This window comes from Dendrobates tinctorius, unplaced genomic scaffold (assembly GCF_039654945.1).
Source record: "Dendrobates tinctorius isolate UK_male_01 unplaced genomic scaffold, ASM3965494v1 ptg000129l, whole genome shotgun sequence".
NCBI lineage: Eukaryota > Metazoa > Chordata > Amphibia > Anura > Dendrobatidae > Dendrobates > Dendrobates tinctorius.
The window spans coordinates 37,248,911-37,271,969 of NW_027361797.1; the positions used below are offsets into that span (position 1 = coordinate 37,248,911).

The 23,059-nt window shown below is 42.9% G+C and overlaps 1 protein-coding gene across 1 annotated transcript in view; it reads right to left on the reverse strand.

The window, feature by feature from the left end:
* The window catches only part of CYTH3 (cytohesin 3), a 109,923-nt gene that overhangs the window by 34,678 nt on the left and 52,186 nt on the right, over positions 1-23,059 (reverse strand). Inside the window, exons 4-8 of the mRNA XM_073542972.1 lie at positions 22,755-22,821; positions 19,036-19,154; positions 12,319-12,399; positions 9,962-10,074; positions 9,159-9,307 (exon numbers count right to left, since the gene is read on the reverse strand). Coding sequence (XP_073399073.1) covers positions 9,159-9,307; positions 9,962-10,074; positions 12,319-12,399; positions 19,036-19,154; positions 22,755-22,821 — 529 coding nt within the window. The remainder of the gene's footprint in view (positions 1-9,158; positions 9,308-9,961; positions 10,075-12,318; positions 12,400-19,035; positions 19,155-22,754; positions 22,822-23,059) is intronic.

Consider the following 23,059-nt stretch of genomic DNA (forward strand, 5'->3'; position numbering starts at 1 on the left):
GCCAGTAGAGGCAAAGGGCCGCCAGTAGAGGCAAAGGGCCGCCAGTAGAGGCAAAGGGCCGCCAGTAGAGGCAAAGGGCCGCCAGTAGAGGCAAAGGGCCGCCAGTAGAGGCAAAGGGCCGCCAGTAGAGGCAAAGGGCCGCCAGTAGAGGCAAAGGGCCGCCAGTCGTAGCATGACCACTGCGTGTGAACGCAACCTAAAAGCACCCATACACAGACTAATCTGCCGATATCAACACCTTTGGCCGACAGTCTAATGTGTATGGGGGCACCGGCCGACTCTTGGTGGTGGGGATGCCGATCAGTAATGTTTGATTTTGGACCACTGATTATATTGTTTTCCCGGGGATATGTCAGTCGGCAGCTTTCTCATACAGAGCACAGTAGCTCGGCCCAACGAACGCTCCAGTGTATGGGAGTCGGCTGAGTTGGCTGTCGGCTGAACGAAGCATAGATTGGCCAGCAGATATCTAATGTGTATGGCTGTTTTAAGGGTCTATCTAATCTTTTTAATTGTTCTTTTGCTGGTGTAGAGTAGAGGTCTACCTCTACCTCTACTACGTCTCTTTGACACTTTTCATTCTCTACTCAATCCAAGAGTACAGGCCCCAACCACGGAGCTCCGAGCTGACGATCTGGCCAATTACTTCAAAGAAAAAATTGACCAGATCCGACAGGAAATTACCTCCCAATCACCTCATACCAAGCACTGTCCTCCCTCCCCCACTGCATCTAACTCACTCTCTGATTTTGAACCAGTCACAGAAGAAGTAAGCAGGCTCCTTGCATCTTCTCGCCCAACTACTTGCACCAGTGACCCACTTCCGTCACAGCTCCTCCAGTCCCTTTCCCCTGCTGTCACCCCTCACCTAACTAAAATATTTAACTTCTCTCTCTCTTCTGGTATTTTTCCCTCCTCATTTAAGCATGCCATCATACATCCACTACTTAAAAAACCATCCCTCAACCAAAACTGTGCCGCTAACTATAGACCTGTCTCTAATCTTCCCTTCATCTCTAAACTCCTGGAACGCCTGGTCCACTCCCGTCTTATCCGCTATCTCTCTGATAACTCTCTTCTCGACCCTCTCCAATCCGGTTTCCGCTCTTTACACTCCACTGAAACTGCCCTCACTAAAGTCTCTAATGATCTGCTAACAGCTAAATCAAATGGTCACTACTCCATGCTAATTCTCTTGGATCTCTCTGCAGCATTCAACACTGTGGATCATCAGCTCCTCCTCACTATGCTCCGTTCCATTGGCCTCAAGGATACCGTTCTCTCCTGGTTCTCCTCCTATCTCTCCGACCGCTCCTTTACTGTATCTTTTGCCAGTTCCTCCTCCTCTCATCTTCCCCTTACTGTTGGGGTCCCCCAAGGATCGGTTCTAGGCCCCCTCCTCTTCTCCTTGTACACTGCCCCTATTGGTCAAACAATCAGTAGATTTGGTTTCCAGTACCATCTCTATGCTGATGACACCCAATTATACGCTTCTTCTCCTGACATCACGCCAGCCTTTCTAGAAAACACCGGCGATTGTCTAAACGCTGTGTCTAATATCATGTCCTCACTATATCTGAAACTGAACCTGTCAAAGACTGAACTCCTGGTGTTTCCTCCCTCTACTAATGTACCTATACCCGACATTGCCATTTCTGTGTGTGGTTCCACTATTACTCCCCAGCAACAGGCCCGCTGTCTTGGGGTCATACTTGATTCCGAGCTTTCCTTTGCCCCCCACATTCGATCACTGGCTCGCTCTTGTCATCTGCACCTCAAAAACATTTCTAGAATTCGACCTTTTCTTACCTTTGACTCTGCAAAAACTCTTACTGTTTCTCTTATTCATTCTCGTCTCGACTATTGTAACTCTCTTCTAATCGGTCTCCCTCTTACCAAACTCTCCCCTCTCCAATCTGTCTTGAATGCTGCAGCCAGGATCATATTCCTCACCAATCGTTACACCGATGCCTCTACCTTGTGCCAGTCATTACACTGGTTACCCATCCACTCCAGAATTCAGTATAAACTTATTACCCTCACCCACAAAGCCCTCCATGGCTCAGCACCACCCTACATCTCCTCCCTTGTTTCAGTATACCACCCTACCCGCGCCCTCCGTTCTGCTGATGACCTGAGGTTAGCATCCTCAATAGTCAGAACCTCCCACTCCCGTCTCCAAGACTTTACACGTGCCGCGCCAATTCTATGGAATGCACTTCCCAGGTCAATACGATTAGTCCCCAATCCCCACAATTTTAAGCGTGCCCTGAAAACACATTTATTCAGACTGGCCTACCGCCTCAACACATTAACCTAATCTATCCCTGTGTGGCAGAGCCAAAAGTTTTACCATAACCAGGTTCCCCGCATCATTCTCCCACATGCTTTATGCATCCATTAGCCCTCTGTGTCCGTACTGTCACACACCTAACATTATGGCTGGTCCATACAATCAGGGCAACTGTTACCACCCACCTTTCGTGTCTACCTCTTTCCTCATAGACTGTAAGCTTGCGAGCAGGGCTCTCATTCCTCTTGGTATTTGTTATAATCTACTGTATGTGATTATTGTTATGCTGTAATGTCTATTGTCTGTACAAATCCCCTCTGAAATGTAAAGTGCTGCGGAATATGTCGGCGCTATAGAAATAAAATTTATTATTATTATTATATTATGGTGTAGCAATTAATCTCTGATGCCAGATTTCACATTGAAGTAAATGGGATTTTATAAAATCTTGCTCACATTAGGCTAGGGGCTTAAAAAAAAATTATCACATATGTCAATACAATCATCACTCAATTGGATCAATTTCAATTATCACAAGGTTGCCTGGAATTTGTAGGACGATGGAGCTTGCCATGGCGAGCCCAAGGGCTTATTCACACAACCAGATAATGGCCACATTTTGAGGTGTGTACAGCGGCCGTAATGCCAGGCCCAAACTGTGGGACTTGGCGCTCAAACGTTGAAGCAAATCTGTATTATTTCACTTCTACTATTCAATCCCCATATAAAAAAAAAAAATATGTTTCAGTCATAACAGACCTTCATCAGACATACACATTGCTGATGAGGAAAGAGTGGAAGCGAGAGAATATCAGAGCTATATGGTCTGACTAGTGCTATCCACAGTGAGGATTCCCACCTTCCTTAGCGCTGATCTTCTCTCACTTACGCTCTCTTTCTTCATCAGCAAACCGTATATCTGATGAAGGTCCATTATGACTGAAACGTAATTTTTTTTTTTATATGTGAACCGCACTGAATGGAAGTCAAATGCAGATCTCCATCAATGTTTGCGTGAGACCCACAGTAGGGCTTGGAATTTTTGCTCGGAGTAAAGAACGCAAAATATGGCCATTATAGGGTCATATAAATAAACCCCATTTTCCTATGGATGTAAACTAGGGCAGGACCCTACTGAGCACCTAATCCATCAGGACTGCCATGCTCCATTACTGGCCAATGTGCTGCCGAGAGCATCTTATCTGCTATTATGGACACTCTCCACCTGAGCCTTTGTAAATTCAGGTATTTATAGATGCATGCCATGTATAGATTCCAGATGGGAAAACATATGTACGAGGCAATGTTCCCATAACCCGGACTGTCAACACCAATGGATTGCAGAGATTGTACATTAAAGTCTATTGGGAAATCAATGGGAAAGACCTGCTACGAGAACATGAAGGTGGATGGAAAGTCTGCTATAAAGTAGAACGTCACTGGGAAGGAACGACTGGCTAATAATCTCCAGACGTAGAAGGAAAAAAAATAGGATGGACATAGCAGAGTTCATACGGGCCCTATATACTACTTTCCGTAAATGAAATTTTCTATAGGACCGGAAACAAATATAAGCCGCTGTCAGCAACAATCGCGTCACCTTATTCCTGTGATAGCTGGTACTGTCGCACTACTGCCGACAGCATGCACACATTGTCACTAGACCGTTCACGGGATTCTATCTAAAGCATCACATTCCCTCCACTTGTTAAATTACTCACCTACTTCTACATCCTGTTCTGTTAGAGAGAATCTGTCACTAGCCTTTGCTACCTCACCTGAGAACAGCATAATGTAGTGTCAGAGACCCTGATTCCAGCGATGTGTCACTGCTTTCTGCATAATGTTATTTGCTGCAAATCTAGCAGCTCTCTGAAAGCTAAGTTCTATATAACCCCGCCCACACCATTGATCAGCTGATTTCTGTGTACACTATGCATAGGCAGTAAGCTGTCAATCAGTGGTGGGGCGTGGCTAGACTACACCGCAGTAAGCCCAGTAGTCCTCTAGTGATGATCTCCTGCTTATAAAACACTGGATGTTATAAAAACTACACTAAGCAGCCTAGTAAATTACACATCACTAGAATCAGGATCTCTGCCCTTACATTATGCTGCTCTCAGATTAGACAGCATAACCTGCTGATGGATTTCCTTTATCCAGAATAGCTTCTATAGACAATAATGTTACTAACTATTCGAAATCAATAGAGCATCACATCCTGAAGAGTGCCATTCGCATGTATATGATCACCACATGAATGACGGTTTAGGAGCACACAGTGCCACTATGATAACGAAGAACACGAGAAAATCAGAGCCCAACAGCTTCAAGTAGGATCTACTGTAGAACTTAAAATACTGATTACTTAGTTATTATTATGCTTTTTCCTCTCTTTCTTCAATGAGCCACAACTATGTCTATGAACTCTTAATGACCTGGAGAATCATAATGGCAGGTCAGTTTTAGCATTTAGAGAACATGGTTAAAAAAAATAAATAAATGTACAATTGCGCTTTTTGACATTTCACCACAGATGATAATAATAATAATAATCTTTATTTATATAGCGCCAACATATTCCGCAGAGCTTTACAGTTTAACAGTTTCAAAACACAAGTCATAAGTAACAACTTTAATAATACAATAATTAAAGCAAAATAAGCCAACCCTGCTCGTGAGAGCTTACAATCTACAATGAGGTGGGGGAGATACAAAGTACAGGTGTGTATTTACAAGGATGTATTTACAATGATGGTCCAGCCATCTTGAGGGAGTGAGGGGTGGATGGAGATGGTGAATGGGCTGCTCATGCACATTTATACATAGAATGACTTTGATCAGTGAACATGATAGGCCGTGCTGAACAAATGTGTTTTGATGGAGCTCCTAAAACTATGCAAATTGTGGATAGTCCTAATTTCTTGGGGTAGAGCATTCCAGAGGATTGGCGCAGCACGAGAGAAGTCTTGGAGTCGGGAGTGGGAGGTACGGATTAGTGCAGAGGTTAGTCGAAAGTCGTTTGCAGAGCGCAGCAGCGGTCGGTTAGGCCGATAGACAGAAATGAGGGAGGAGATGTAGGGGGGTGCTGCACCGTGGAGAGCTTTATGGGTGAGAACAAGTACTTTGAATTAGATCCTATAATGAATGGGCAGCCAGTGTAACGACTGGTGAAGAGCGGATGCGCCAGAGTACCGATTAGCCAGATGGATGACCCTGGCCGCTGCATTAAGTATGGCCTGGAGAGGGGAAAGTCGAGTAACGGGGAGGCCAATTAATAGAGCGTTGCAGTAGTCCAGGCGGGAGTGGATCAATGCGACAGTGAGGGTTTTTGTTGTTTCCATGGTGAGAAAAGGGTGGATTCTGGAGATGTTCGTTAGATGTAAGCAGCAAGAGCGGGCAAGAGATTGTATATGGGATGTGAAGGAGAGATTGGTGTCAAACATAACACCCAGACAGCGTGCCTGGGTGTTATTGTGGTACCACCCACGGAGAGGGAAATGTCCAGATTTAGGGAGGTTAGTAGACGGCGGGAGCAGAAGAAGTTCAGTTTTTGAGAGGTTAAGTTTCAGACAGAGAGCGGACATGATGTTGGAGACTGCGGACAGAAAGTCACTGGCATTCTGTAGTACCGCAGGGGTCGCAGTTAGAATTTTTCCCCCAATTTTCTAGTACACGATATGGTAAAACCAATGGTAGCCATTCAAAAGTACAACCTGCCCCACACACAAAAAGCCCTCACACGGCCATATTGACAGAAAAATATTTTTTTTAAAAAAAACGTAGGGTTCTGGGAAGAAGGGGGGCAAAAAACAAAAATGGAACATTCCAAGGTGGTGAAGGAGTTAAGCTAAAAATAAGTATAAAAAAACCCCAAAGTGCCCATATGCTGTAAAAGAAAATGTTCTTCAGCACAATCTATAAAATAAAGAGGCTGCAGAAAGAAACACATACGGTCTGCAGTTTCCGGCTTTGCACAGTACCCAGATACAGAGGACGGTACATATACATTATTTTTCAGTAGTCGTTGTGTAAGCCGTCACAGCTTTCTCCTGGGAAAGCAATCCATGCTGGTGGGATAATTGGCTTCCTGTGAAAGTGGCTTTAGTGTTCCTATGGTAAAGACATTAGACGGCAACAGGAACGGATGAGACTTTATTGCATTCTCCGACTGTACAGAGCCACAAACACACTGGCACCATACAGAAAAGGAGAACCCTAAACCTTGTACTGCCAAAGTATGCCGTGCCCATAAGCCAATGGTTTGGCAATATACAGTGTCTAGTCTGTGACTTGTAATTCTTGTTACAAAAATGTGCCGAAGAATGTCATTATTACCTATAACGCTCTATCCGCTCATACCATTAATAACCTTTATACTGTAGATTGCATGGGGGGGGGGCTTTAGAGGGCTGTTATGTTGGCCTTGTGCAATCACACTAGGCTCCATGCTGCCTGGCAAGAAGGTCCAATATGGGTGAGAAGGAAAGTGATTGGCCATGCACTTGGAATTATAAAAGGGGGGTGAACATTATCCTTCCCTCATACCAAAAAGTGGCGACCCTCCATATCCTGATACCGCAGCAGTAAAATATTTCTGGCAGTCAGTTACAACAAAGGGGAACCCAGTGTCAATCCAGACTTTTTTTTTTTTACTAGATAAAATAGGGTAGTCTACCATGTTACATAGGAGGTCAAATGGAGCCCAAAAATCATTTTTTGGACTCAATCTATAACATTCAAATAGATATGTCTGGGAGAAAGACTAAATATAGTTTTGAGCAAAACGCAAATGTGATGTGAATCCAGCCGAACGTTGACTGGACAAGCTAGATTTGTGAGAAATTAAAATCAAGTTTTAGGACATTCAGGCATTTTGGGCCATCGGCCAGCAACCATCAAGTGTACATGTGCCACCAAGAGTGTACTGTGACCTACAAGCGTCTTGTGCCTTCATTGTGGATTGTAACCATCAAGTGTACTGTGCACCAGCGATTGTAACCATCAAGTGTACTGTGCACCAGCGATTGTAACCATCAAGTGTACTGTGCACCAGCGATTGTAACCATCAAGTGTACTGTGCACCAGCGATTGTAACCATCAAGTGTACTGTGCACCAGCCATTGTAACCATCAAGTGTACTGTGCACCAGCGATTGTAACCATCAAGTGTACTGTGCACCAGCGATTGTAACCATCAAGTGTACTGTGCACCAGCGATTGTAACCATCAAGTGTACTGTGCACCAGCGATTGTAACCATCAAGTGTACTGTGCACCAGCGATTGTAACCATCAAGTGTACTGTGCACCAGCGATTGTAACCATCAAGTGTACTGTGCACCAGCGATTGTAACCATCAAGTGTACTGTGCACCAGCGATTGTAACCATCAAGTGTACTGTGCACCAGCGATTGTAACCATCAAGTGTACTGTGCACCAGTGATTGTAACCATCAAGTGTACTGTGCACCAGTGATTGTAACCATCAAGTGTACTGTGCACCAGTGATTGTAACCATCAAGTGTACTGTGCACCAGTGATTGTAACCATCAAGTGTACTGTGCACCAGTGATTGTAACCATCAAGTGTACTGTGCACCAGTGATTGTAACCATCAAGTGTACTGTGCACCAGTGATTGTAACCATCAAGTGTACTGTGCACCAGTGATTGTAACCATCAAGTGTACTGTGCACCAGTGATTGTAACCATCAAGTGTACTGTGCACCAGTGATTGTAACCATCAAGTGTACTGTGCACCAGTGATTGTAACCATCAAGTGTACTGTGCACCAGTGATTGTAACCATCAAGTGTACTGTGCACCAGTGATTGTAACCATCAAGTGTACTGTGCACCAGTGATTGTAACCATCAAGTGTACTGTGCACCAGTGATTGTAACCATCAAGTGTACTGTGCACCAGTGATCTCGTGTGCTATATCTCATATAGACAATAACAAACACAGGCTTCCTGGCGTTTCCAATTACCACTCGATTCAACTATGGAAGTACATACAATCCAGAATCTGCTCAGCTGTGTGTATGTGGTTTCTTTCTCCAGCTGGGTCGATTCCGGATTGTGTCTCTTTCCAGAGCTGAACCGAGAGGTGCATGGAGACTCCTGAAAGTTTATATCCCCCAATGTCTATGTGAGCTGTACCCCACACGACCGCTGGAATATTGCATAAAATTTTATGATGGTATCTAGGTCCTGGAAATTGTGTGGCTCCTCTAAAAGTACAAAATTAATGCTGGTCAAAAAAATGTGACTTACATCAAGCAAATTGTCTCCACTGTCATAGAAAAAATTTATTTGTTCTATCACAGCATTATTGAATTATTTTGTGTAGGCATCAGCATCCCATTAATAGCTTCATGCTGCACAAACCACAGGCAGCATCAACTAGCGCCTGCCTATGCAACTGCAGACAGGTATGTCTTCTCTAAATTCACATGGGAGAAACCTGCTATGCAACTGGAAGAAGCCTGAGCATTTTCGAGAAAAAAAATGCATACCCGCAATCACACAGTCAGGCTTTGGATTCTTGCTGCTGTCCGTGGTTCAGGTGGCATGAATCTAATAACAGGTTTCCTTTAAAAAGAACCCCTTTTACAAAAAACTGCGTAAAAAAAAAAAAAAAAAATAGATCTTTAAGTTCCTTAGACATCACCCTTGAATTTTCACTTGTTATCCTAGCTTCCATTCGCACTACAAAATATGATTGGGGTTCATTTAAAAATGCGGAGACATAAAGTGGAGTGCGTTCTTGGTACAGTACAATTAAATATATTGGCCATATCTAAAAAAAAGTAGTAACAAAGTTCTATAGATGAAACAATATTGTATAAATTAAGAGGATTGAATTACCCTTAATAATTCCTCTGGAAGATCGCCACCTTCATTGATTCCACGATTCATAGATATAAACCGCTCTACTGACGGTTTATCCCTCACATTGGGGTTATGCAAACTTGTGTTCAGCATAATGATAGCGAAAGACAAGACATAGCAGGTATCTATAGAGAAAAAAATGCTGAAAATTAATATACAAGCAATGTTATTGTCCCATACATTTTAGACATCGATTGGCCAAAAATGGTTCAGCTGATCGTTGGGCAGCAGACACCTTGTTCAACTCTCCCATACACAGGAGCGCTCGCTCTGTTGAAAGCTCCTCTGTGCTCTAAGAGAGAGCTGCTGCCAGACATCTTTGGTGGCTTATCCATAGAGAACAAAAGGATTGAAAGTTCAAAACTAGACATGCAGGATCTTTAACTCCCCAAAATCATCCATCGGGGGCCCCCATACATAGACAGTCAGCTGAACCTGTCAATTTTTCAAATGTTGGCCTATTGTGTATGGGGGACTTTAGACCTTCTGATAGGTTGTAGAAGGTTCACGAGTTAAAACAAAGCCTTTCATAACCCATCTGGCCCCTTGAAATAAAGATATTAAAAGAACTTAGAACTTGTGTGCAACAAAGAAAGCTTTCAATCAATTAAAGGAGAAAAAAAACCCACAGAAACGGAAATAAGGTAAATTTAAAAAATGTGAACCTTTCCTATAATGCAACAAAACAAAAATAGAAAAATTAACAAAAAAACTTTGTAAAATAATTCTTCTAAAAAAACCATCCTTGTTATTGTGCTAGGCGGCTGCGAAACACTAACCTGTGGACTGAAACACCCCAGGGTTACACAGACAGTACCGGGATGCGAATGCTTCCATCATCCGGTCTATCTTCTGGGCTTCCCCTGGTAATCGGAAGCTCCACAAAAACTGTCTGCATAATAAAAATAAAAAGCATATATAAGAATTACAGAAACGTGGAAAATATACCTGTTTTGTCTAATGACAGCTGCTACTACTGACCTGCTTCTGAACAATCCTGCTGCCACTTCTCTGCTCCCCTTTATCAGAATCCAAGTACCTCCATTACACTAGACTCTAACATGTCCTCTCATAGTGCCTGCCCTATACATAGCCTATACTTCTCATAGTGCCTGCCCTATACATAGCCTATACTTCTCATAGTGCCTGCCCTATACATAGCCTATACTTCTCATAGTGCCTGCCCTATACATAACCTATACTTCTCAGAGTGCCTGCCCTATACATAACCTATACTTCTCATAGTGCCTGCCCAATACATAGCCTATACTTCCCATAGTGCCTGCCCTATACATAGCCTATACTTCTCATAGTGCCTGCCCTATACATAGCCTATACTTCTCATAGTGCCTGCCCTATACATAGCCTATACTTCTCATAGTGCCTGCCCTATACATAGCCTATACTTCTCATAGTGCCTGCCCTATACATAGCCTATACTTCTCATAGTGCCTGCCCTATACATAGCCTATACTTCTCAGAGTGCCTGCCCTATATATAGCCTATACTTCTCAGAGTGCCTTCCCTATACATAGCCTATACTTCTCAGAGTGCCTGCCCTATACATAGCCTATACTTCTCATAGTGCCTGCCCTATACATAGCCTATACTTCTCATAGTGCCTGCCCTATACATAGCCTATACTTCTCATAGTGACTGCCCTATACATAGCCTATACTTCTCATAGTGCCTGCCCTATACATAGCCTATACTTCTCATAGTGCCTGCCCTATACATAGCCTATACTTCATATGAGGATTACATAGACTAGATGGGTTAAAACTTTTGAGACGTTATGAAATGGAAATCTTGCAATTTTTCTCTGTGTTGAACAGTGGTCTGTGTAATCAGGGGCCGACAGTGGGTGGTCTACTAGCGTTAACGCTCCAAGACACATTAGCTCTATATGTGGCAAGGCTTATTGGCACTAAATGGTTTTCGTTAAGTAAGCATTATTTGTGCCAACTTTGGTTCTGCATTGAATTCAGACTATTCATAGGGAAAATCGGAATAGGTTTATATAGTGTTGTACAGATCTGTACCCAAAGGACAAAATATGGGGTCGGTCTCCGAAGAAAAAAAAAAGGAGTCCACAGCTCCAAGCATTGCTAGCTAATGACAAAAACGTTATTACATTAGCAAGTTACACTTATTACTGATGCAATTCACTTCTGGATCATACCCAGTTCTTCAGTTCCTAGCAGGTCCTCTACTGGTTTGTCTCTGGGTGTGAAAGGACACAAGACCACTGCTGTGCAAGAAGGGGGTGGCCAACCACTCTGCTCAAGAGTTAAAGAGAACTTGTCACCAGGTCAATAGTTGCCAGTTTTTGCTCTTATTTTATTCCTGCTACTCCTCTATTTTAATTTGCTTTTGCTTGTTTTTTTTTTTGTTTGTTTGTTTTTTAAATCTACCATACGGTCACAAATACTTATTGATTACAAATTTTTTTCTAAAAGGGGTGTGGCTCAGAGGATCCTCTGGGGCGTGTCTCTAGGCTGATCTGCATTAATTCCCTGTGAGAAATACCCCCTTGGCAAAAATCATAAAAAATTAGCTCCAAGTAAAAAGTGCCCATATCTCTGGAACCGTATGGCGTATATAGAAAAAAAAATAAGCAGAGTACTCAGGGGAGCAGCAAGAATAAAATAAGAGCTAAACCTGCATACTTTTGACCTACTGACAGGCTAAGTCAGCTCTCTTACTTGGCTCCATATTTGCCGTGAAACGGGGCTAGTTTAGCTACTGAAATGAGAAGTCAGCCGGCCCTTTCTTACAAAGCTCTGCTCACATGCAGAAAATTTTGAAAAAGCACCTTTTAGATGTAAATTATATTAGAAAAATGCTTATTAAGCAGATTTAATGACATATTTTATTAGCTGGACTACCCGAGCAAAAGCAGAAAGAGAGACTTCCATGATATTTTTAATTTCACAGACTTCAGTAATGATTGCTATCCATGGCCAACAATAACTGTGCGGCCAGACAGATGAAGGGAGGGTCCACGCACAGCATTCTAACACTCAGAGTTAAAGGTCTGTAGACTGTTCTTGCTTAGTTGCCCATTGCTGACTGCGTGGACCGCTGGGACATACGAGTTGTAGGAAACAGAAGACCTGAGGATCGCCGCACTGACCTTAATGCCTGGACAAGATTCAAATCCGCAAACTCATGGAGTTCAACAAATGCTTGAAGAACCTGGATATTAAAATCATCCCTGTAAGAAAAACAGAACATATTGGAATGCTCCGGAGACTATAAATCGCTTATGGCTATGAGGCATTAATGGCCTCCAAAGGTCCCAACACGCACATGTTAAATGGAGGCTGTGAAGGACAGGTTATCTTGGAATCCATTCATCCACCCAAGGTCAATATATTATGTAGGAAATACAAGAATATAAGTAACTTTTGTAAAAGGGTTATCCCATACATTATAACTCATAATAGATGGGTATCCAGCTGCCGGGACCCTCACTGATCCTAAGAAGGGGATTTTCCAACTTCCTCTGGGAATGGAGCGGTAGCCATACAAGTGTGCCACTGCTCACTGCTCCATACATTCTCTTTGGGACTGGCAGAGATAGCGGAGTACATCGTTCAGCTTTCTCCAGCAGTCCCGCACATAATGAAAAGCGATGGAGTGCATTCATTCCCAGGGCTCCATTCCAATGGGGAATTTCAGAACTGTTTTGTTTTTTTTTGGAAATAGCGGGGGTCTCAGTATCCGGAACCACATCAGCTAGTTACCACCTAACCTTAAGACAGGTAGGTGGAAAGAATTAATGCTTGGAACAACCGTTTAAAGTTTAATAATGCCTAAACAAAATAAATATCCATTAAGCTCCTCCAGTTTGGTCTGTTTTCTTCATTGAGTAAACTTGCTGGCGTTCCCATAACTATAATACAAGGGTTTGTGCCTTTCCTGCTGATCACTAGGCAGACATGCAGTGGCAGCGCGCTAGAGCCGGGTCATGTACTTAAATGGTTTAACACATGTCTGCATTCCTAAATCATTGTGAGTATAAATCAGGATTACACAACCGGGGCATTCAGGGACGGGTGAGTGACAGCTGATGGCTGCTGGAGCTGCCAAGAGCAGGATTTTTGTGCCTCCGCTGCACTGGGTGCCTAGTGATGGAGTGCAGGAGGTAATGTTAGAGCCATTAATCCATTTAGAAAGTGTCAACATTTTCTGTAAACAGGAACCAGGCCTGTGGGGTGTAAAGGACTTGTGCAGTTTAAAAAAAATAGGGATAGTTGACGTGTATAATATAAAGTTCCCACGTTGGACATTTATGATATATCCATAAAAATGTCCGAGAGATGAAGGTCTCATTTCTGTGAAAAATGGACTCCCCATGACCTACCTAAAGAGATCACTAACCACCCCCCCCAGTCCAGAAAAAGAGTGGTGGTGGCTCTCTTTACTCTCTTCTATGGTGGTTGCAGAAACGGATTAGCATGGCCACTTGGATGTTCCCACAACTCACATAGATGACCGTCCTTAATTCAGTCTATACAACGATGAGGCAGCCAAAGCATCACCGGATGGATCAAGAGACCTTCATTCACCAAACAAAAAGGACCTGCATCTCAGACATTTAAAAGTTTAGATGTCATCCCCTAGCCAAGGGATATAAGATATCTTCCCAATTGCTGATCTCTGACCGCTTTGACCCCCTCCCCACGATCTCGAAAACCAGAATCCTACGTGACTGAAGCAACGGTCAATCATGTGCACTGCTGCCAGAATCATTATTAATGGGACTGCCGGAGACAGATGAGCGATGCGCTTGGCTGGTCTACTCTACGGCACTCCCGTAACAATAAATGGAGCAGAGGTGCTTCTTCGACCACCACTCCATTGACATGGGGCTCTCCCGTTCTCAGGATTGGTGGAAGTTCAAGTTATTGGACCTCAACGATTGGGAAGTTAGGGGATAATTTCCAAACTCGAGAAAAATCCTTTAAGTTCATATACCATGAATGTCCAAGGTAGAAATATCCCTTTACATACGAGTACCCTTTTACTCTCGGCAACCAAATTATGTTGCCGCGTTCCTTTTACAGAGGTCCTTCAAAATCTAAAGAGGAAAGGAATTGGTTGCTATGGGGTATTATTGGTATTATTCTGCATTTGAAAATTTTCTGCTTGCAGTCCTTCAGTTTGCTCTTGGAAAATTTGTTTTCATGGTCCTACTACTAAATTTGCCCCATAATCTTTTACTTTTATTTTGGACTACGAGCCAGAAAAGGGCTCAGGGCTTCTTCTTGACACTACAATGGTGTCTCCTCTGTAGCAAAGGCTTAATAGAAATACATCAGGCAATTACTGTACCTACGGATGAGGTGGAGAAGAAAAGTGAAATATTGCATGGCCGTCCTGCATTCCATGGTTACGTCAGTCCACACCTACACCGAGGAACTTCACCGTAAAGCCTCCTCACTAGAACTCAATGCTTCCTACTAAAGCGAGCAATTAAGTCAGTTATTACTGCTCACAAGGCAGCAACAGGGCTAAATGACAGGAATATCCAGCTTGCGCTGGATCTGTGGTTATGTTTCAACCAAGCCCATTAGGACGGCACTAAAAAAGGGAGTGTGATCGTAAAAGGGACACTAACGTAGAAATGAACGAAGCCCATATAGAAAGAACTGCAAACCGTAGTTCAATTGAACAGAATTATGTAAGGAAGAAAAAATGTAATTTGTGTTTACTAAACTGTATGTTCCAAAGAAAAAAAAAATTAATAAAAGATTGTCTGGAAAAAAAAAAAGCAGTAAACTTAGCAAATGACGTAGTCCTGAGCAGTCTCGAATCCAAAAGTGAAAATATTTGGTCTAATCTCCATACACAAACCGTTTCAGCTTAGATAGCATCCAGGCGCAGGTTCTGCAAAGTTATTAAAAAAAATATTATTCTCAATGCAGAGCTCGTGTGCCCAAAAGCGTACGCTGGCGCCCGGACAAGTTCCTATAAAGGAGCCATAGCGGCGCGCAGCACAGAATGAGGTGGCAGATCGCGAGCACAGTCCGTGTGTTTGGCACGCACAGCAGATTTAGAGCCAAGACACAAATCCAAGATGTCTATTCAAGTAGTGAGAACTAAAACCATCGCTAGAGAGAGAAAATATTAACAGCATTGCTAGAGACAAAATCGGGGTGGAATGGGACGAAAACTAAGCTCTTCCGAATGACAATTTTTGGTCTGGAGTATGTCAGAAACCGGGATGGGTTTTCCCATCAGTAGATTGGTTATAATCTACTGAGATGACTCAGATAGATGTATGCTTGAGATACGGACACACACATGGCCTGATCAAACCAATGACTTCCTGTTTGAGCTGTCAGACCCCCATCTCCTCACCTTTTCCATTTTGGCTGTGAAGCAGATGCCAAGATGGACTTGTGGCAACACAGAAAAAAATGGTCTATAGTTGAGTCATTTGACCAACCTTTACATGGCTAGAGTTCCCACTGGTTAAATTCCATGGTGTAAGGAAGCTCCTGATCCAAGGGGATTAACGATCCGGTACGTGAGGGGCCTGTCGACGCCAGCCCAAACTTCAACTGGATTGAGCCCATCCCAGCATTGTGCAGGTCTACAATTTTGTCCCTGGTGTCGATAGACATTAAGCTGAAGTGCAATGAGGTGCAGAGACCCCCTTGGGTCCTTGCGTGACAATACACGCCGCCAGCATGTACATGACTGGGAGCACATGGCATTGACGTCCTCCACTCCCATCGCTTGCACGCTGAAGTCAATTGCTGGCATTAGAAGAGAACGCCACGCGGCAAGGGAGGGGAGTAGAATGGTTTCCTTTTTTCTATGTATTAAACAACAGCCGTATAACGAGGGACAAATGCCAGGAATGGGGATATATACAGTGGGGCAAAAAAGTATTTAGTCAGTCAGCAATAGTGCAAGTTCCACCACTTAAAAAGATGAGAGGCGTCTATAATTTACATCATAGGTAGACCTCAACTATGGGAGACAAACTGAGAAAAAAAAAAATCCAGAAAATCACATTGTCTGGTTTTTTTTCATTTTATTTGTATATTATGGTGGAAAATAAGTATTTGGTCAGAAACAAAATTTCATCTCAATACTTTGTGATATATCCTTTGTTGGCAATGACAGAGGTCAAACGTTTTCTGTAAGTCTTCACAAGGTTGCCACACACTGTTGTTGGTATGTTGGCCCATTCCTCCATGCAGATCTCCTCTGGAGCAGTGATGTTTTTGGCTTTTCGCTTGGCAACACGGACTTTCAACTCCCTCCAAAGGTTTTCTATAGGGTTGAGATCTGGAGACTGGCTAGGCCACTCCAGGACCTTGAAATGCTTCTTACGAAGCCACTCCTTCGTTGCCCTGGCGGTGTGCTTTGGATCATTGTCATGTTGAAAGACCCAGCCACGTTTCATATTCAATGCCCTTGCTGATGGAAGGAGGTTTGCACTCAAAATCTCACGATACATGGCCCCATTCATTCTTTCATGTACCCGGATCAGTCGTCCTGGCCCCTTTGCAGAGAAACAGCCCCAAAGCATGATGTTTCCACCACCATGCTTTACAGTAGGTATGGTGTTTGATGGATGCAACTCAGTATTCTTTTTCCTCCAAACACGACAAGTTGTGTTTCTACCAAACAGTTCCAGTTTGGTTTCATCAGACCATAGGACATTCTCCCAAAACTCCTCTGGATCATCCAAATGCTCTCTAGCAAACTTCAGACGGGCCCGGACATGTACAGGCTTAAGCAGTGGGACACGTCTGACACTGCAGGATCTGAGTCCATGGTGGCGTAGTGTGTTACTTATGGTAGGCCTTGTTACATTGGTCCCAGCTCTCTGCAGTTCATTCACTAGGTCCCCCCGCGTGGTTCTGGGATTTTTGCTCACCGTTCTTGTGATCATTCTGACCCCACGGGGTGGGTTTTTGCGTGGAGCACCAGATCGAGGGAGATTATCAGTGGTCTTGTATGTATTCCATTTTCTAATTATTGCTCCCACAGTTGATTTCTTCACTCCAAGCTGGTTGGCTATTGCAGATTCAGTCTTCCCAGCCTGGTGCAGGGCTACAATTTTGTTTCTGGTGTCCTTTGACAGCTCTTTGGTCTTCACCATAGTGGAGTTTGGAGTCAGACTGTTTGAGGGTGTGCACAGGTGTCTTTTTATACTGATAACAAGTTTAAACAGGTGCCATTACTACAGGTAATGAGTGGAGGAAAGAGGAGACTCTTAAAGAAGAAGTTACAGGTCTGTGAGAGCCAGAAATCTTGATTGCTTGTTTCTGACCAAATACTTATTTTCCACCATAATATACAAATAAAATGAAAAAAAAACAGACAATGTGATTTTCTGGATTTTTTTTTCTCAGTTTGTCTCCCATAGTTGAGGTCTACCTATGATGTAAATTACAGACGCCTCTCATCTTTTTAAGTGGTGGAACTTGCACAATTGCTGACTGACTAAATACTTTTTTGCCCCACTGTATACAACTTATATGCAATTTAATTATTTAAAAATCATACAATGTAATTTTCTGCTTTTTATTTTTAGATTCTGTCTCTCACAGGTGAAGTGTACCTACGATAAAAATTAGAGACCCCTCCATTCTTTGTAGGTGGGAAAACTTCAAAATCAGCAGTGTATCAAATACTTATTTTCTTGTGTGTGTGTGTGTGTGTGTGTGTGTTTGTGTGTATGTATATATATATATATATATATATATATATATATATATATATATATATATATATATATATATATATAGCGCTCAAAGTGTGTATGTATGTATGTCCAGGATAGGCATCCGCACCGTCGCAGCTACAGCCACAAAGTTTGGCACAGTCACACGTCTGGACCCCGAGAGTGTCCTAAGCTATGTTGTAAGGCGAAATTTTAACCCCGCACGTTCCATTTCACCAAACAATTTTTCCCCTATCTACATAATGGGGAAACAGTGTGTGCGTATCAAGCCCCGCCGCTCATTATGATGTCATAATGGTTGACTATGAGATGGAGGATGTGTGATGGGTATATGGGCACTGGACTATGGGATGGAGGATATGTATGATGGGTATATGGGCACTGGACTATGGGATGGAGGATATGTATGATGGAGATATATATATATATATTTTCTATATCAGGATAGGGTGGAGGGGAGCCGGGTCCAAATCTTGAATCGAGGCCCATTGGACTCTAGTTACGCCACTGCTTGTCTACATTCCTCCTTAAGGCACATGGAAATCACAGGAAGGAGGTTCCCTTGCTTCGGACCCTCCTCTATAAGCCACCAAATAGTAGTTCTCTCTCTGGCACTAGTGGCAGTCTTTATTTTTTTTTTATACCTGCCACCATTCTTCTTAAAACAAAACTCAGTCTAGACAGGTCTGCTTTCTCCCCAGTTTTCAGTAGGTCTCAGTTGCCGGAACCACGATGATCAGCCGATTGTCACAACGACTTCCATATTAAAAGGATTCTCTCTAATGTGACAGATCCTCTTAATAAACCATCATGTAATTCATTGCAATCTATTGCTCCCTGTAATCAGCAATTTCAGCCTCGGCAGGTTCGGACAATATCAATAACTGACAAGAAGAAGTGCAGGAAGATTCTTGCCCCCATGATCGACACTTAGTCTTGCACATTTCCAGTTCTGACTCATTTATATACATATCATCTGAATGATATCAGCTTTATTTTTATAATCTGCACTTTTACAAGCTGCTGACTTTAGGCTCGACATGACTCATTAACTTTCGATTTCTTGATACAAGATGCAGAATTTCCAGTCTCTCTCAGCGAAAGACGAGCGCATGTTTAATATCCAGCGTATCAATTTACCTTTCTCCCAAGTAATCACCGATGACAGTTTTGTTGAGACCTTCGCCTTTGTATAGAAACTGTGCTATGTCCTCCGGAGTGTTCTGCAGCAAGTCGTTCTCTATCAGGAATTGGATGCCCTGTTAATAAAAAAACAAAACATAAAAGGCCTCAATGTTACCATCAACACAATGCCATTCCTTCCCTAAATATTACAATCTATATTCCATCCAAGTGTATACAAGTCTATAACTGGTCACTTCAGATTTTGTATTAGTCTATGCCTGATGAAGAGACCTGAGTAGTCTCGAAAGCTTGCAATGTGTTACCATCTTTTCAGTTAGCCATTAAAAGGTATCAACCACTGAGGACTCTCAATTCTGAATATTTTTCTACAAGATACTTGTGATTCACACACATGCCGCATATGTGAAGGATGCATCATCCAGTTTTCCTTATGGGGAAGCAATCCCCTAACCTTACACTCTTTACACACCCATGGACGCCTGATGAAGCACATGCTAATCGAAATATGGCTATTTACACCTGCACCTAATGTAGTGCGAATGTTGGACACGAGACTTAATAAACTGTTTGAAGCATCAAAAATTGCCATTTGGTGTGCCGTTCCCCCTCTCCTTTCTTCCTGCTAAATTTGCATTAGGGCATAGTGGGTGGCTCTATAGGAACTAAAATCCACTACAATTAGACCAAGATTAATAGGATTGCGGCCTTCCCAATTTTCTTATTAAAAGGGGTTGTTGTCTCTGTCTTCTGGACAGCACTGCGGTCCTGCGTCCAGGACCCTCGTTTATAGTCGACCCTCGTTTATAGTGGATATAGGAGTACAGACTTGATCTTTGCAGGGACTGGCAATTCATGTTAAGGATTCAGGTCCAGCACTGGCTGATGAGTCGATCAATGTTTGATTCAATAACTACTGAGATGGAGATGTGGACTGTGTGAATTATTAGTTTTGTGTTATCTGGCACCAAATACCCAGTGGGTCAATGCCTTGTTTTCTACTGTTATTTCCACAAAATATATTATCAAATTATAGACTAGATCCGTGGAGGCACTGAGAGACACTTAATTCTTTTTTTTATTTTAGTCTGTATATCCAAATGAATGCCTAGATGAATGACTATACAGGGAGATACATCACAACGACCTGAATGGAGTATGAACTAAGGAATTTTTACGTTAAATGGATGATCAAAATGTGATGTGAAAAGGGACTTCTGGCAATCAGTAAATAAATGTTACTCTTAACTCCCAACCCTAGGCCTCAAGGCTGCAATACTGCAGTGCTAACCACTAAGCCACCAGGGCATATAACCCTCTTACTACAATGCCAGAACATAACAGCAGACATTAAAGGGGTTGTCTGGGATTTTCACATAATCTCAGTACATTTCTGGGCTGCAGCATTATGGCAATAAGTAATTTACTTTCTGTCACTAGTTTGCACAGTTTTCTAGATATTCTGAACAGAACGTCCAAGGGGGGGGTGTTATGGCATTGAAATGAGAACTAGTCGTAACCTCCTACTCTACTCCAAACATGCCCTCTATAGCAACAACCCCACTCTCCATAGCTACAGGCCCTCCCCGACCACATGAAGCAGCCCTCATCACACAGTAACAAATCCTCCCCCTCTAGCAGCCTCACTGCATAGAGCAGCTGCTCCTCCCCAAGACACACGCTGAACAGTGATCTATGGAAAGTGAACCTAGTGAGGAGGGAAAATCGTCCTGTATTCTGGGCCCCTCCATGATTACAATACATAACTCATTATCAGTGATTCCTTCCCTCACTGTCCCAGGCTGCTGGCAGCAGTGAGAACAGACTGTGTGATGGCCAGTGATGGGGGTCTGCAGCTTCTAATCTGAACAGGGGATGGCAGTCATTGATGTAATCTGTTGTGTGACAAAGCCTCTGCTGTGTGAATGAGACAGCTCTGTGTCACTGATGTCTTCACACAGCAGCAGATTTGGTGCAGTGTATGTGTGAGCACTGTGTCTCCAATGACACAAATACTGATGGGAGCAGGCTGTCCCAGAATACAGGATGATGTGTGTCTGGGGGAGGAGCAGCTGCTCTCTGCAGTGAGGCTGCTAGAGGGGGAGGATTTGCTACTGTGTGATGAGGGCTTCTTCATGTGGACGGGGAGGGCCTGTAGCTATGGAGGGTGGGGTTGTTGCTATAGAGGGCATGTTTGGAGTAGAGTAGGAGGTTACGACTAGTTCTCATTTCAATGCCATAACACACCCCGCTTGGACGTTCTGTTCAGAATATCTAGAAAACCGTGTAAACCAGTGACAGAAAGTAAATTACTTAGTCATAATTCTGCAGCCCAGATATGTACTGAGATTGTGTGAAAATCCCGGATAACCCCTTTAAAGGGTACATCCGGGCTTAAAAAAAAAGAAAAAAAAACCTCCCTAAGCACTACCTAGCAGTGGTGCCCGACGCCATTCTCTGGGGTCACAGACTTCCACTGACGTCACGCCAACAGAGCAACAGTTTCTTTTCCTGTTGACAGGGTAGGATTACTGACTTCATGCTGATTGACAGCTTGCTCTCCGCTTCCTAACTGGTGGAAGCCGGCTGTCAATCGGCATGACGCCTGTAGTCCTGTCCTGTCAACAGGAAAAGTAACTGCTGCTCTGCTGACAGGGAGCAGCTGAATCTCCTGCAGGAGCGGTCAATGACTGACGCCAGTTACAAAAGGCAGGTAGTTGCCCTTGTTAGTGATTAGGCACATTTTTTTTTTTTTAAAGTCCCGGATATCTCCTTTAAAATATAACTATGGTTTAAAAAATGATTTCATATATTATAGGCGCTGCATAAAGTTGCTGATTGTGTCCGGAGACCTAGATCGATAGGTCAAAGACACTTGTGCATGAGCTGCACACACAAAGCTTTGTACAGGATCAAAAATAAGTCTGTGTCTGTACACGGACCAGAGAATGAATGTATTGTACACTTACTATAGACCCCGTACGTTGTTGGACCGATCGGTGGGGGTCTCAAGACCCAGCCCCCCAAACAGTCAGTAACATCTACCTGTTTTTATAAAGTGACACTTTAAGCTACTACATCTAAAGGCTTCGCTAAGGGAGGATGCATTTGGTCTCTGAACCATTAAAACCAAGTAAGAACACGTTGTTCCGACTCATTGCCAGATAAAAGCTCGCTCCACTCTGTCCATTTTATACTTAAAACCTTCTAAACATAAGGCAACCATTAACATCGCACAGTAAGGTTTACCCAGCTCTGCCTCAGCCCACATTAACTTCACTTATCTCCGACTGAGCGGGACTGGAAGGACAAAATGCAGGAGCCGGACTCATCCCTCCGGTACCAACGTCTGCAGACGGCAGCCTACGCCGGCATATCAGTGTCATAATAAAATACTGCCCAAACGTGTCCTACGAAATATTTTATACTAGGGCATGGAAATCACTTGTGGACATTACACACCGAAAAAGTAACAATCACATAAATAGAATACGAAAAGAACACAAGAGTTATGCATTTTTCATCTGGGGTTTGTTTCTATATATGCGGTCAAAAAAATCCCAAAACCTGATAGACCCCATGATTAAAAAGCTTATTATGGTCAACAAGTATCATTAGAAAACGGGTGGGTTGTGGCTCTGTTAGGAGAATAAAACGAGTTACATTTTAGGGGTAAATATTAGTATATTTAAACTAAACAGGATTGATTAAATTACCTTTTTGGGATCCATATTGAATTTTTTTCTTCCCATGGCAATCTGTTTATTTCTCTGGGTGGTTTTGCTAAAAAAAAATTTGAAAAAAAATAATTACCGTACAAAAAACTGCTTTTACAAACCGTAAACACACATTATAGAAAAATCATAAATCACAATATACTAATAGTTTAAAAAAAGGACTTTGTGGAATGTCTAACGAGGTTACTGAAGACAGAAAATGGATGCAGTCATCAGGTTTACTGTGATTTTCTCCGGAAGCATTAAGAGGCCACTACTAATTGATCTGAAATGAGATAAAGCCG